At 43.0% G+C, this 16,781-nt stretch overlaps 1 protein-coding gene across 2 annotated transcripts in view; it reads left to right on the top strand.

Annotated features, from left to right (window-relative positions):
• The window catches only part of PTGR1 (prostaglandin reductase 1), a 33,212-nt gene extending 16,650 nt beyond the window's left edge, over nt 1-16,562 (top strand). For both annotated transcript variants that reach the window (XM_064176600.1, XM_064176601.1), the window contains exons 3-11: nt 372-478; nt 2,377-2,422; nt 3,141-3,200; nt 11,104-11,271; nt 12,579-12,696; nt 12,905-13,060; nt 14,150-14,255; nt 15,265-15,383; nt 15,889-16,562. In XM_064176600.1, coding sequence (XP_064032670.1) covers nt 373-478; nt 2,377-2,422; nt 3,141-3,200; nt 11,104-11,271; nt 12,579-12,696; nt 12,905-13,060; nt 14,150-14,255; nt 15,265-15,383; nt 15,889-15,999 — 990 coding nt within the window. In that variant the 5' untranslated portion in view covers nt 372 and the 3' untranslated portion in view covers nt 16,000-16,562. The remainder of the gene's footprint in view (nt 1-371; nt 479-2,376; nt 2,423-3,140; nt 3,201-11,103; nt 11,272-12,578; nt 12,697-12,904; nt 13,061-14,149; nt 14,256-15,264; nt 15,384-15,888) is intronic.
• Nucleotides 16,563-16,781: the final 219 nt, after the last annotated feature.

The following is a 16,781-nucleotide window of genomic DNA, read 5'->3' as shown; positions in this document are numbered from 1 at the left end:
GCATTCTGACTCAAGTTTGTAAAAGTTTGGGTTCAGTACTCATCTTGTGTAATTGGGGGAAAAGAGTGAGTTTCAGTGGTTTATTTTCCTCATTAAACTAGTAACATTAAACTAGTAATTCCCTCTCCTTAATTACTTTAAGGTGCAGAGCTTGCAGACAGCAGGCAGGTTGCAGGAAGCTTAGACAGTGAGGGGGCTTTTTCAGCTGTTTCCTTGATCCAGCAATATTGCCCTAGGGCTCAAGCAGAGGCTGAATGGTGTGATGGCACATGATCCAGATGCTGTTCTGTCTCACAAAGCCTAAATCAGCCCACATGGGCAGCCCATCACCATTGGTCATCTTTCTGACAGAGGTACTGTTTGTGGCACAGGATGGCGACTGCCAAGGCATGGGTTCTGAAGAAGCATTTTGAGGGTTTCCCCAAAATCAGTGACTTTGACCTGAAAAAAATAGAGCTGCCAAAGCTAAAGGAGGGAGGTAAGTGGAATGTCACCTGCTTTTATGTTTTTCCAGAGGTTCTGGAAATCCAGTCTGATGGCTGGTGAATGACTGCATGTGTACAGCTGTTTGCACGTATCTCTTGCTTGGATTTTCAAAAACAGGTTGGCACAAGTTGTGGCAAGCCAGGCACTTCAGCAGAGATGGGGAATTGTTCAAGAGAGTGTATGCTGACATGTTTGGTGGGATTTAAGACAAGCTGCCTTCTGATAATATAAACAGTGGCTAAGCTCTTCAAACTCCAGCATGCTTTTTGGTCTCACACTGCCTCATGACATGGGGTGCCTGATGACAAAGGCATTTGAATCTGTTTTCATACAATGGTTACTAGAGAAAATTGCTGACATGGTATGTGTGCCCTTGAAACTGAAAACAACAAGGTGCCAGGTTATGTTTAATTTATGAAGAGGGCAGTGAACTTTGATACAAAGCAAATGAGAAAACTGTAGTAAAACTCAAGTGTGCTTTACTGGTGAAAATTTTTCATCTGCTTTATTTTGCAAAATCCTGTGGAGAAAGCTGGAGACGACGGTAGCCTCTGGGAGGAGGTTTTCAGTGGAGTTTTTAATTCTGATAGAGAAGGTGCTGAGGATAGTGCAGGAGGAGGGCAGACTTCACTCGTGTGGGAATGAGGCCACAGCTAGGATGCCTTGGGACTGGAATCAATTTTAGGCTGGTCTTTTTGAGAAACAACACAAGAAAACTTCTATCTGCATCCATAGAATCACGGAATTGTTTTGTTTGGAAAAGTGCTCTTAAGATCATCAAGTCCAACTATCAACACCTATTTTTTTGCAAGTGCTACATTTGACCTGTTGTGACAGTAGGAGAGGGCAAATAGAAAGGAGGGAGAAAATGCACAGATTTTATTTCTGTGTTTGTCTCATTTAAAAAAGGGCAGGTAAAATGAGAACTTCTTATATGCAAGAGCTCTTGATAGAAGAATTAACTTTGTTTTTTTGCTTCACATGGACATCCGTACCATGCTGTATTCCCCCCTTTGCAAAATTTGCTTTTGTTTAGAAGGGGTGCCAAAGAAATTGCATTGAAGTACTAGTGATATTTACAACTTAAAAGTTTGAAAAGTCATTTCTTCTTACATATACTTTCAACTGTTTTAATAACATGTATACTTCTGTAGCTTTCAGAATTAAAAATTCCATATCTGTAGATACTTAAGGGCATGGAATAATTTCTTCTGTCCTGTTTTAATCCCCTACAGCAAGAGACGGCATAACTTGATGCCAGAAAAACAATTTTAAAGGATATAACCTTTCTTGTTATGTTACATGGCCTTGACCATTCCTCATACTCTCACTGAGTAATGGGGAAATAATATCTGAATACACTTCTAGCATGTATGAAAATTATTATTTGATGGAGATTAACAGCTAAAATTTCTGTGTGAATGAGAATTTAAATTTACTTAATAGTATATTTCACAGGAACTAGTGGCATTAGAGACAGTAAGTAGTTTCCTGCTTTCTCTTGAAGGCAGTAGTTTGTGTTTGACTTGTGGCAAGGTTTCTTACTCCCCTCTGCTGGCTGAATCACGGGAAGGCATTGCGTGTGGCTCGAAAGTTAGTGCTTTGACTGGGGGGGGGGTACGGCCTGAGCCATTTAGAAAGGGGGGAGGCAGATGAAGGAGATGGAAAATTAATTAACCTGCTATGGAGACACTAAAGAAAATGTGCAACACCACAGCGATAATCCAGAAAAAGCTGATGAATGTAGTAATTGTTTCTGGTAGTTTTTCCCTAAAGCACAGTTTTGAGCTGTCAGGAATTCTGGTTGCTTTTGTTGAAAGACAGACTTGTGGAAACAATGCTTTTATTGCACTGCTAATACCTAATAATTTCCTTTGTCTTTTGTTACAGAATTACTGCTTGAATCAGTGTTTCTCAGTGTTGATCCTTACATGCGGTACTGCCTTTTCTTCTTTTAAATCAATAGCTAAGACATGGCATTTGATCTCCCACTTATCTTACTCCAAAGACTATGTGCTTGAAGCAACTCCTATTGCAAGAATCCCATATGCCTTTACTTTCTATGAAATGTGTCAGTTACAAGACTCCCAGTATAGAGCTGTGCCAGATTTAGCCAGATACTAGGATAACAATGTTACAGACTTGATTTTTCTTGTCATGTCTATCTCACTGGAATATGATGGGTTCAAATGAGACTGCAGCCCTGTTGCAGTGTCTGCTTCACATATCTTAGCAACCTTGTACATAAGGCTACATATTCTAAGTAGGAAATTGCTGGTATGCCCATGTTAGTAGGTGGTAGTTCAAGCTCAAGGAGACTGGGTAGTTTGAAATAATAGTAGCTGAAATGGCCTTGTGGACCCTACTGGCAGAAATACTTCTTTGTCATCTTAGCCTTGTAGTGGTGGACCATGCTGAGAAAATGAATGCCACTGTATTTCCAACACTAGTCTAGTATTGAGTCAAGACGGAATGATTAAATAGCTGGCTATGGAAAACATTAAACTGTATCATTACAAAGACATTTTCTTTGTGATCTGTTCTGCATCATTGCTTGTGGTGCCGCTTTGGGTCAGACAGCAGTTAGTATTTCATAATGTATCTGTAATGTTGTTAAAGTTGCTTACAGTAAGCTACTTCTGCCTGTGTTACAGACTTTGCAGCCAAATGGACATGAAGGAAGGGGATATAATGATAGGCACACAGGTTGCCAGGTAAGATCTTCAGTTCTTTTTATCCACATATGCATCAGATCTCGAAGGAACAGGCCGGCATTCCAGACATCTCACCCTGCATGACCTGTTCTTGACTTGGGTCTACATAATGCTACAGCTGTATTCTCATCTGAAATTAGCTGGAATGAATTCTTAACTCTAAATCTCATTTGCCTTCTGTGCTAGTTTGAAGCAGGGTAGAATGTTTTGGTGAGATAAAGTAGATAGTTGGCTGTAAAAGGAAAACAATGATGATGTCTCCTTCCCTCAGAGTCTCGCTGAAGAAGAATGTAAACATTAGATAACACTTTCGCCATTTTGTCTTCACTTTCTGGCTGGCTTCGGACTCAGCTGCAGCTCCCTAACCTCACTGCCACTAACCTTGCTTCTTAACCTCTTGGTTGAACCTCTTTTCTTCCTTAAGACTGGGATAAGGTTGAGAGGGGCAGGGGGAAGGTGCAGGGGTGGTTGAGAGCCCCTCCTGGGGACTCAGGTTTCTGGGAGGGGAGTTGTGTTTCTTTATTACTTTTACCTTGTATATTTCTGTATATAACTGTATATAGTGTAAATATCTGCTTGTATATTGTGCTAGCTGTAAATAAATAGCTTAATTTATATTCCCAGAGTCTGGCTGAGTTAGCTGGGGTACCTTCTAAAGTGTGGGGGGGTGGGTAACACCTAAACCACCATATATATTTAATTTGGCACCCAACATGGGGCAGATTCATTTGAGTGACTGTTAATTAACTCTGGGAATCAGAATGAAGCTAATAAAGCAGCTGTTGTATTTGGTTGGAGCTCTGATGTGGTCTGGCTTCTGTTTTCTGGCATTCAATTGGATAAAAGCTCAAATTGTTGCTTACTTTCTTAATTTAGCTTATACGAAGGCTAAAGCTAAAGTTACAAACGTTTTCTGGTCCTGGGGTGATCTCATTCTTGGATATGCTGGTTTTAATGTCACTGAAAATCTTACCAGTAACATTACAGGGGTTTTTGTCAATAATATTACAAGCAACCAAAATACTGCTTTAACTACAGCCCTCATGAGGGTAATTTACCCCCAAACTGAGATGCCAGACCCTTGCAAAGATTTTTACACAAAACAAACTGTGGCAGGTATGGTGTGTATTATCCTGGCTCTTATAGTATTAATTTTTATATTCTGGCATTATGTGTGAAAAATTCGAATGCAGTGGCTTTAAGAACTAGGAAAGTTTCTGTTTCAAAACCAAACCAAAACAAGGGGACACAGACCAATTCAGGGACAGTCTCATATCAACAAAGTACTAGTGGAAATCAAAATAATTCGGGAACACCACCTCTCTCCCAGTCAGGGGCATAGCCAGGGATAGTCCCTGTACCTACTTCTTCAGATTCTGGGAAGACTGCCAATGTTCCTGACAGGAATGACAACAAAGCTGGATTGGCAGGCATCCCAGGAGTACAGGCTCAAAATCAGAATGTCCCCTCTACTGATAACACTAATAGTAACACTAGCCCAATCATTCCAAGTCCTAATAACACCAGCTCAGCCAGTTCAAATCCCCAGCCAGCAGACCAGAACCCTGTTAATTCTAAGGCAGATCTGAACTCACAGACCTCAGGCCAGACCCCCAATGATTCAAACCCTCCAGCAGACACATCAAAGTCTGCTGCTGTGCAGGCCTTTTTGGCACCTGCTAAGGCAAAAGCCAAGACACAGCTTTTGACAAAGTGTGACTCAAAGGAGGATGTAAGAGAGAGGACCTCTGGTGAGCAAGAGGAGGAAGAGGAAACATTTAGTCTGCAAGACCTAGCGAACATGCTGAGATCGCAGTACTCAAATGAGAAGAGCGCTGTGAGGTTGGCTGCCAAGAAAGAGGATGGTTCCAATGAGTTTAAGAGCGCTATGAGGAAGGTTCTGTTTCTAGGCCAGGGACAACCAGATCAACAGGAGGAAGAGGAAGACGATGACATCTAGGACTCCAACGATCCTCTCAGAGAGGTCAGGGAAGTTAGAAAGGAATACTCAAGGGAATCAGGTGAGCCAATCCTAAGCTGGCTAGTGAGATGTCATGGCATTGGTGCTAATGCTCTGCAGGTAGGAGACAAGTCTGCCAAGCAGCTGGGACCACTCACCAAGGAGAGTGGAGTGAACAAATATCTGGCAAGTCCCCTTGGTAAGGTTAGCTTGTGGACACGCCTTCTGTTGGCTGTGGCTATGAGATATCCTTCCCGAGATGATTTGCCATGGGCTGCCAAGAAGTGGAACACCATTGAGCAGGGAATTAAGCTTCTGAAGGAGTTTGCTGTGAAGGAAGTGCTTTATGGAGATCATGGTACACATGAGCCTGATGATACTCCTCTTGAAACAGGTCTCATGAAGAAGCTTATTAAGCTTGCTCCTTCATCCTATGCTAACATCTTGGCCAGTAAATTCCTATCAAGGAGTGATAATGGAGGGTCTTTCACTGTTGGTGAATTCACTGATCAGCTCAGGCAGATAGAGGATAGCTTGTCACATTCTGGCCTAGTCTCTGCCATACAGAAAGAACTGAAGGAGGATCTCAGAAACATTACCAATCTGGTAAAGGATACCATCCCTGCATCATCTGAATGGGTGCATGTTTCTGCCATCAGGAACAGACGCCCACCTCCTGCAAGGCAATTCCAGCCCAGAAGGAGACAAATTCCACCTAGACATCAGCAATCACGTGTGTCACTGTGGGCAATTCTGCGTGGCACGTACAGTGACAACATGAACAAGTGGGATGGTAAACCTACTTCAGCTCTTTCAAAGAGAGTCAGGGAACTGCAAAGTGGCAGAAACAGAGGCATTGCTGCCAGTGCCAGAAAAGTAGCTGTCACTTCTTCAGCTCCTGAGAGCAACTGCAATTATTCTAACAATTGCAATTTCTCTCACGACAACACCAATCACTGTGTACACCCTACATGCCATGTTCAGCATTAGGGGTGCCCTGCCTCCAGCCAGGAGGAGGAAAGGGATAGTGGAGAGAACCGAATCTATTGGAATGTATTCATTAGGTGGCCTGGCAGTTCAAAAGTTCGGAAATACAGGGCTTTAGTTGACACAGGTGCTCAGTGTACTTTATTGCCATCCAATTGCAAAGGGACAGAGTCCATATTTATTGTTGGAATCACTGGTGGATCTCAAGAGTTAACTCAGATACAGGCTGAGATCAGTTTAACTGGTAAAGAGTGGAAGAAACATACTATTGTAACTGGTCCTGATGTGCCTTGCATTCCAGGAATTGACTTTTTGAGACAAGGTTGTTTCAAAGATCCTAAGGGTCACAAATGGGCTTTCGGAATAGCGTCTGTAGAGATTGAGGATGGTAAATTGAAATTGTCTGTTAGACCTGAACTTTCTGATGAATCTGCAGTTGTGGGACATCATGACATAGAGGACCTGGAGGTGCCAATTGCAACTCAAACTGTTCATCATAGGCAGTACAGAACTAACCATGACTCTTTGTTGCCCATTCATCAGCTGATTCGTCAATTGGAGAGTCAGGCTGTCATCGAGAAAGCTCATTCACCTTTCAACAGTCCCATCTGGCCTGTGCGCAAACTTAACAGCGAATGGAGACTCACAGTTGACTTTCGTGCCCTCAACGAGGTGACGCCACCCATGAGCGCAGCTGTGCCGGACATGCTGGAACTCCAGTACGAGCTGGAATCGAAGGAGGCTAAATGGTATGCAACCATAGACGTTGCTAATGCTTTCTTCTCTATTCCCATAGCAAAGGAGTGCAGGCCTCAGTTTGCATTCACCTGGAGAGGAATCCAGTATCAGTTCAACCGTTTGCCTCAGGGGTGGAAGCACAGCTCAACCATCTGTCATTCAGTCATCCACAATGCACTGGAGAAAGGTAAAGCTCCAGAGCACATCCAGTACATCGACGACATCATTGTGTGGGGCCAAACTGCTCAGGAAGTCCTCGAGAAAGGTAACAAAATCATTGACATTCTGTTGCAAGCAGGTTTTGCCATTAAGAGAGACAAGGTCAAAGGACCTGACAGAGAAATTCAGTTTCTGGGAGTGCGGTGGCAGGATGGTCGCCGTCACATTCCTCAGGATGTGATCAACAAAGTCTCTACCATGGCAGTTCCCACCAACAAGAAGGACACCCTTTCTTAGCTGCAGTGGGATTTTGGAGACTACACATACCTGGTTTCAGTCAGATTATCAAACCTCTGCATGATGTGACTCGTAAGAGAAACAATTTCGAGTGGGGACTTGAACAGCAAGCAGCCTTTGATCAGATCAAGCGAGAAATAGTCCATGCAGTGGGCTTGGGACCTGTGCGATCTGGTCCAGACATTAAGAACATTCTGTACACAGCTGCCAGTGACAATGGTCCAACTTGGAGTCTTTGGCAGAGAGCTCCAAATGAGACACATGGTTGTCCACTTGGTTTCTGAGGACGTGGCTACAGAGGTTCAGAGACAAATTATACTGCAACAGAGAAAGAGATACTAGCAGCCTATGAAGGAGTGAAAGCAGCTTCTGAAGTGATTGGAACTGAGTCACAATTGCTTTTAGCTCCTAGACTGCCAGTTCTAAACTGGATGTTCAAAGGCAAAGGTTCAGTACCGTATCACGCCACAGATGCAACCTGGTCTAAATGGATGGCTTTGATAACCCAACGAGCGCGAATGGGTAATCTTGACCGACCTGGTCTGGTGGAGGTGATCACCAACTGGCCGGAAGGCACAGACTGTACCAAACCTCCAGAGGAGAAAATAACTTGTGCTGAGGAAGCTCCTCCCTATGGTGATCTCCCTATCAGGAAAAGAACTATGCTTTGTTCACAGATGGTTCCTGTCGTCTTGTTGGGAACAAGCGAATATGGAAGTAGCGGTTTGGAGTCCAACCAGGAGAGTTACGGAAGCGAGAGATGGCGAAGGAGAATCCAGTCAGTTCGCTGAGGTAAAAGCTGTTCAACTTGCTCTTGATGTGGCTGAACGTGAGAATTGGCCTATCCTTTGCCTCTACACCGACTCGTGGATGGTAGCCAATGCTCTATGGGGTTGACTGAAGGACTGGAAGAAGAGTGATTGGCAGAGGAAAGGAAAGCCTATTTGGTGTGCTGATCTATGGCAGGACATTGATGCACGGCTGGAGAAAATTCCAGTGAAGGTGCGGCACACATGTCTAAGAGCAGAGCTACTGAGGAACACCAACACAACCAGCAGGCAGACCAAGCTGCTAAGATTTCTCAAGTTGATACCAACTCTGATCTTGACCTTGACTGGAAACACTGAGGTGAACTGTTTTTAGCTCAGTGGGCCCGTGACTCATCTGGACATCAAGGCAGAGATGGAACATACCGATGGGCTCGTGATAGGTCAATTATGGTATGGTGATAGATGGTCACAGTACAAGTATGGTGAAGCCTGGCAGATTGACTACATCACTTTACCTCGATCTCGTTCTGGCAAGCAGTATGTGCTAATGATGGTAGAGGCCAGCACCGGATGGCTGGAAACCTATCCAGTTCCACATGGTACTGCACGTAACACCATTATTGGCTTGGAGAGACAGATCATGTGGAGACATGGAACTCCAGAGAGAATCGAGTCAGACAATGGCACTCATTTCAAGAACAATCTTGTGATACACTGGGCCAAAGAGCACAGTATTGAGTGGATCTATCATATACCCTACTATGCACCAGCTTCAGGGAAGATTGAGCACTACAACAGTTTGCTGAAAACCACCCTAAAAGCCATGGGGGGTGGAACTCTGAAAAACTGGGACAAACATTTAGCACAAGCTACCTGGTTGGTAAATAGTAGAGGTTCAATAAACAGAGCAGGACCTGCACAATCAGACTTGGTCCAACCAGTAGATACTGATAAAGTTCCTGTTGTACGTGAAAAGAATCTGTTAGGGAAAACTGTTTGGGTATTTTCTCCTTAGGGCGAAGGGAAACCTGTCTGAGGGGTGGTATCTGCTGAAGGTCCTGGTCACACCTACTGGGTAATGCAGGAGAATGGTGAAATCCAGTGTATTCCACACTGATTCCACAACTTTAGCTGAGAGAGTTTAAATTCAGAGTGTATAATACAATCTGTTAGGAGTTTTCTGTTCTAGGTACCATCAGTGTCCAACACTGAAAGGATCTACAAGAGAATCTACAGTACATGAGCACGAACCCAACGTCACCTGGGAGTCCCTGTTCTCATCTCATCTGTGAGGAGACAAACTGTTCTGAGCTTTTGAATCACCTATATCTGAGATAGCTGGAATGAAGTGTGAACTGAACTTAGATTAGATCACATAGTTCTTAGCGATACTCTGAAGTAGACAGGGGTGGATTGTGCTAATTTGAAGCAGGCTAGAATGTTTTGGTGAGAAAAGGTAGATAATTGGCTGTGAAAGGAAAACAATGGTGATGTCTCCTTCCCTCAGAGTCTCACTGAAGAAGAATGTAAACATTAGATAACACTTTCACCATTTTGTCTTCACTTTCTGGCTGGCTTCGGACTCAGCTGCAGCTCCCTAACCTCACTGCCACTAACCTTGCTTCTTAACCTCTTGGTTGAACCTCTTTTCTTCCTTAAGACTGGGATAAGGTTGAGAGGGGCAGGGGGAAGGTGGTTGAGAGCCCCTCCTGGGGACTCAGGTTTCTGGGAGGGGAGTTGTGTTTCTGTATTACTTTTACCTTGTATATTTCTGTATATAACTGTATATAGTGTAAATATCTGCTTGTATACTGTGCTAGCTGTAAATAAATAGCTTCATTTATATTCCCAGAGTCTGGCTGAGTTAGCTGGGGTACCTTCTAAAGTGTGGGGGGGTGGGTAACACCTAAACCACCATACCTTCATAGGGAACACGTAGGCCTCTGACACAATGTGTGTGTTATTTATATTTATATTATGTGTGATAAATATTTTCAAAGGAAATTATTCAGGCAAAGGTATGGCAGACTGACAACTGCACTTTCAAGTGTCAACATCACATTTTGAAATCTATGTGCTAGTAACTACTTGCCTGAAACTATGCATGCTGTCTTCTCCAGCTGAGAGTATCCCAGCATCACCTAGGATACAGGTCTAGCCAAGGAGTTACCTAATCTTCCATCCATCCTTCCCCAAGCTCATGGTAATTTAGCTACACAGATGTTTCCCTTTGTTGGCTTGTTCCTGTTGTGCTGACCCAAACTTTCTTCTTGGGAACATCTGTGGCCTTTGACTCCTATGTTTGTCTGCAGGAACACTGTGGGCTGGGGTAAATTAACAACCAAGTCTGCTGAACAGAAGGCCATCTGTTTACAATATTTCAAAGCTGTTTACCTATCCCTTTCCAACACAGGTTTCTCACTGGGCTAAGGAAGTTGAATTTTCATTTGGTATGGGTATACCACGAGTACAATTTTTTCATTGTTGTTGGATACTTCTTTCTGTCTAGTGTTCTTACCTCAAGAGGTTCCATCTTCAGTGTGTCCAACCTTTAAAAAAGATTCTTGTTAAATAAACAGCTTATTTCATCCCCTCTGTGACTTCTTGCTTTTCCACCCTTTAATCCCAGCATCCTCTTTTATGCCTTTTTTTTGCTCACTGATCTCTGGCCTGAATTTATACCACACTGGTGGTAGTGAAAAAATACAAAAAAGTCAGCATCCATATTAGAACATTGAATTTGTTTTGGGCAGAGCTGAGTCTGGAGTCGTCTTGCCCAGTATCTCCCTAGTGATGAGAGTTTGTAGACATTTTAGGAAAGGCATCAGAAGCCTACACCACAAGCAGGTATGGGCTAATAGTCTGGTGTGAAATATTTATTTTCTCCTGCATCACAGGGCAACAGGAATAAAGAAGGGAAGAGACAGTAATGAATTGTCTCTCACAGAGTTTGTTGGTTTGGTTTTGATTTTTTGGGTCTTCTTTTAAACAGGATTGTAGAAAGCAAGAATCCTGCATTCACAGTGGGGACCTTTGTTGTGACTAACAGTGGCTGGAGAACTCATTTCATCTCTGATGGGAAAGACCTACAACTCCTTCCTCCTGCTTGGCCAGAATCGCTCCCCAAATCTCTTGCTCTTGGGACAGTTGGCATGCCCGGGTGAGTTTTGAGATGCAAAGGTAGCTGTCCCTGAATTTTACTGTACAGGGTGTTTCTGCCTACCTATATAACCATTTAACCTTGTCGTATTCTACCAGCATGTTGTCTAATCACTCTGATAAAATACTTGTGTGCTTCTGGATGCCCTTACCTTGTAGAGGTTCTGAAGTTTGCCTATCCTCTTTATCAGAGGAGGTTTGCTTTGGAAGTTATGATGCCTCTTCTTGAGGAACAGTAATAATGTAGGAAGAGTATCTAGGATGGGCTGGAAAGAATTCAGTTCAATCTGAATTAGCCTGAGTAGAAAGACTCAAATTTGCTGATTGGGCTATTGCCACATTTCCAGAACTGCTCCCAAAACAGCAGAAGACAGCTATTGTATTATGCAGCAAAATAGAGGTCCTTTAAATTGCACTGCAGCAGAGGGGTGCTTACTTTGGAATCCATATTGACTACTGCAGTCTTCCAGTCATCCTCTCACTCTATAATTTCTATGGAAGATCAGGACTTGGTCAGTCTTGTCAACATGGGAAGGCTTTCATAATGATTATGTGATGTAGAGCTTCTCAGATTTCAACTTTACACAATGCAAATGACTTTTCAGTCAGCTGCTAGGTGTATTCAGTTCCAACTAAGTAGGAAGCTCTAAGCTTGAATTTAGAGATTTCAATAAGAGTTTATTAAGATTCTGGGCCAGCTGATCACATCAGTTCAGGAAGCCTGCAGAGCCTGACGTCATTTGGAATTTACATGATCAGTGGAACACACTTGAGCTAGGTTTTTGTGCTTCCTACTGGTTACTATTTACCCAGGAACCACAGTAGTCCTCAGGACCAATGTGCCTATCAGTTCAGCAAGATTTTCCCACCATTTTTACTTCTTCTGCCAGCTTTGATTTGTGCTGAGTATCATGTGATTTCTGCCTCAATCTGGTAGGTGTGGCTACTGACTTTTGTCTGTCTTGGATTTACTCTCTGTTCCAGCATGCAACTGAGTTCTCACTTTGCAGAGTTATCTCTGTATTTCTCCTTTTGGCTGGTGAGCACAAGGGAAGCTATTTTCACCTAAGGTAGAATTCTGCCACAGCATTCTGCTTACCAGTAGTGTAACTGTTAGTTGTTTCTGGTTTATTTCTGAGATGGTTGTATAAAAATAAACAAAAATTAAGAAATGTTTTTTTGTGTTTCATAAAGAATGAGGAAAAATGAATTTTGTTCTGGTTGTGGCAGTATTTTTTTTCAATGTGGCTAAGTAGCATATCTGACCTCTTCTATTCCTCACTGACCATTCTTTCTTTTTCTTCACAGACTCACTGCATATTTTGGTTTGCTGGAGGTCTGCAAAATGAAGCCAGGAGAAATAGTGCTGGTTAATGCTGCAGCTGGTGCTGTGGGCTCTGTGGTGGGACAGCTTGCTAAAATTGCAGTGAGTGGCTTGAACTGCTCATACTTGCTGCTTAGAAGGCTCACCTGGGAGACAGGGGAATAAGGCAATGATCAGGGGATCAAGTATCCCTGAAAGCATGCCTACAGTAAGGTCTTGAGATTGGATATGCTCCTGAAGGTGTAACAAAGCTAGCCTGAGCCTGTGCTGTGAGGCAATGTTTAGAAATGGTCCTTTTCTTTCCTTGCAGGGTTGTAAAGTGGTTGGCTGTGCTGGCTCAGATCCCAAGGTTGCCTATCTGAAAAAATTAGGTTTTGATGAAGCCTTTAATTACAAGACTGTTACATCTTTGGATGAAGCACTACGTAAAGCCTCTCCTGATGGCTATGACTGTTTCTTTGACAATGTAAGTCCAAAGAGAAGGCCTTGTCTTGAGCAGACTGTCCTTAAACTGCAGCAGGGAATCAATATTGTACACATCTAATTGGAGACTACACCAGGAAATCGATGTTGAGTTCCATCTAGTTGAGACATAGTCTCTGTAAGACGCTACTGCTTTCCCACTGCCTCCCACACTTTTCTTCAGCTAACATGGGCAGTAACAGAAAGAACAGAGACTGAAAGGCAGAGCCAGTTTGTTGGTCATATTTGCCAACAGAAAGGGAGAAGCTTATTTTCACTCTCTGGAAGCATTTTGGGGAGCAAACATTTAACTGATGCTGAACAGAGAGAGGGCTCCAGTCCATTCCTTGCCCCATCTTGGAGCACAGACAGTTCTCTGCTCCTACTGAAAAGGGAACCTGTGTGGAGATACACACATGATGTGGTCTAGGGGACTGCACTGGTACCTGAACCAAAACGGTTACCAGGACCACTTGTAAAATTACCGCAGTGGCTTGCAGAGAGTTTTTGAACTCTCTCAAGTGCGTCTGAAGTTGATGGGGGTTGTGGATTGTTCTACTAAGCTATTTGAATGTCACTATCCTGATTTGGAGGCAAAGAGCATTTAGCAGTATGGATGCAGTCAAACCATGTCAGTTTGACTTCAAGCTAGAGAACAAGACCTTCATTTCTTAGTATCCCTGATGTATACTTTATACTGGATAATAGAACCTGGCACAGGGGTATCACTGAGGTTCCAGCCTTAAACTCTCAGGCTAGCTACCTTGTTTAAAGAGCAGTCAACACCCCTTCAGCATGTCTTTCACTCAGCATTCTGTCTGCCAGTCCAGGGACATTCCCTGTGGATTGCAACGCACCCACCTTGCCCTGGTAACTCTTATGAATGCATTAATTATTATTAAAACAAATTCCTAAGTAATTTTAAGAAGAGGGAGATCGAGTTCCCATAGATATTGACTAAGTGCTTACACTGACTCTTTGCAGTAGTGGAACTCACTTGCCTTTGATTGAACCTGTTGGTTCCACTGTGCAAGACAGGCTAGTGCTAAGCAGTGGATTGTCTGCTACACTGCACATGCTCTGGTTCTTGCAGGTGGGTGGAGAATTCTCTAGTACTGCTGTCAACCACATGAAGAAATATGGAAGAATTGCAGTCTGTGGAGCCATCTCTCAGTACAACGACTCTGTGCCTCAGAAAGGTGTGAACCTGCTCTCCTGTGTCTAAATCTATTTCCTGTCTATTGGTGACAGAGAAGAAAACATAATGGGAGCCTCTCAAGATGCTATTGATTGTTTCCAATAGATTGGCTTTATTGGTTGTTTTTATTGTGTGTGTTTGGGTAGCTAATTGCTGCCTGGCACAGCAAGGGTGTGCCTACACACCTTGTGTGTATGTGCCCTCATGCTCCTTTGTGCACACCCGTACTGGATGGAGAACATTAGTTCGTTACAAATGAGGGAGAGACCAAACAGCTTAGAACTCCCCAGGGCGCTAATCAGATACAGATCAGTAGAAGGCAGGTGTGGTGGCCCAATGCCATTTACACAGTATGTACTCTCAAATGAGAGAGTGGATTTCCCTTGGGTTTTTTTGGATGAGGCAGCCTAGGAGGTTGTTTGTTTGTGTTGTTTTTCCATAAGATTTCAGCTAGTGATATAGCTGAGATGAGTACTCGCTTTCAATAACATTAAGTTTTTTCCAGACTTGCCTTCTAGAAGAAGTGGGAGGTCTGAATTCACTTTGATAATTGGCTGGCTTTGGACACTCAGATCACTTTAAAAATGGGACAAGCTTTTGGTAGCTTTTTTTTTTTTAATGAGTGAGGGAACTGTTTTTTAATGTGTGTAGACTTTTTTGAGATTTAGAAAGGGCATGAGAGTTTGGCAGGCTGTCAAACAAGCGGGTCAGAACAGTGTCTCCAGGATTCAGGTGATGCTAAGGCCACTTCTGAGTGAAACTTTTGAGAAGTATTGGGTGTTTATCCCCACAGTTTTATGGATGAGGCCTTTGTTTCACTGGTTATCTATCTGTCTGTGAATCCTTGGTGTTCTGTCCTGGAAATTTTGTTTGGAAAAAAAATATCCGTTGCTTCAGGCTGGAACAAAAGTGATTCATTCTTTCCTGGCTAAAAGCTGTCTTTATGCACTGGTTCTTATTTAGATGAAACTGATAATTGCAGATGTTTTGTTGATTCCTTTTTCTTGCAGGGCCTTACATTCAGATTCCAATGATCTTCAAAGAGCTTCATATGGAAGGGTTTATTGTGAATCGCTGGAGTAACCGCCGGGAGGAAGGTCTGAAGGCACTGATGAAATGGGTCATAGAGGTAATGAGGGAAGGGATGGTATTCTGTAAGCTGTACTCACACCATAACTTCAGTCTTTGCAAGGGGTCTCCTCATAGCTGAGGTGAGGTCCCAGCATGATACTTCCCTTCCGTCTAACTTAATCTTCAAGCCATCTAGGGAAATCCAAACCATGGTGAAGATGCCTGAACCCTTCTGCTTTGTTGAGGCCTGTGATGTTACCTTGTCATGTTATATGTGAAAAAAGACCTTGGAACAGCCTCCTTTCAGGACGTTTTCTCTAAGCCTCTTTCTCATGTCTAAACAACTCCAGTTTTCAGCCTCTCCTTACAGAACTTGTTCTCTAGACCCTTCACCAACTTCACTGCTCTTCTCTGCACCCACTCCAGCACCTCAATGTCTTTTTGTAGTGAAGGGCCCAAAATTGAACACAGTATTTGAGGTGGAAGCTCACCAGTGCACAGGTAATGATAAAGATTAGGCAGCTGGTGAGTGAAACCTCAGCATTTTTTCTTCCTTTTAACAGGGAAAACTGAAGTATCATGAACAAGTCACTGAAGGATTTGAGAACATGCCAGCAGCTTTCATTGGAATGTTAAAGGGAGAAAATCTTGGAAAAGCTGTTGTAAAAGTCTGAAGGTCATGTACTCAGCTAGTGCAGGGGAATGTGATTCTGTTAAGCAGATTTAACTCATCATGTTTCAGTCTTTTTGCTGGACATTTGGGGATAATAACTTCTGTTAATAATTGAGCTAGTCAGTGTGTCTGGCAATGGCTTTGCTTCTGAAGAACTTGAGAATTGCTTTACAAAGCTGCACCAAAAAAGTGCCTTAAAATGAGGAACTTCATAATAGCTAACACATTGAAGAGTGACTTCGCTGAACCTCATCATAACTAACAGATTTAATGTTGGCTTGCACCTTTCTATGAGCTGACTTGCAGAAAGGAAAAGCAATTCCAAAAGCATTGCCAGCTGATGGTACAGCTGATGACTAATGTTTACCCAGTGATCTTGCCTAGAACTTGGCAAGAGGGATTTCTTTTTTTAAACTAGTATCAAGAGTAAAAACAGACTGAACATCACGTAGGTGTACCTAGCTTCCTCACTGGATGGGATTTTTTTAAACTTCCATCAGAAAATGTAGTTATCTTAGCTGTTCTGGGATAATGGAAACTAAAAAATAAATCTGTTCATGGATACTTTGCTTCTGTTAACAATCCTATTTGTGGAATGCTCTCTGCTTCCCTATGGTTTACACAATGAGGCTGAAATATCACAGACACTTACCTCTCCCACCGTATCTCATAACACAGGTGCTGTAGATAGGTGTTGCGGAGGGCAGTAATAATTCGTGGCCGAGAAGAAAATTTATCAAAAATAGATTATTTTTTATTTTTACAAAACCCGCCCCCACAACT

Source organism: Pogoniulus pusillus, chromosome Z, assembly GCF_015220805.1.
Source record: "Pogoniulus pusillus isolate bPogPus1 chromosome Z, bPogPus1.pri, whole genome shotgun sequence".
In the NCBI taxonomy this organism is placed as follows: domain Eukaryota; kingdom Metazoa; phylum Chordata; class Aves; order Piciformes; family Lybiidae; genus Pogoniulus; species Pogoniulus pusillus.
This window is presented reverse-complemented; position numbering and strand designations above follow the sequence as displayed.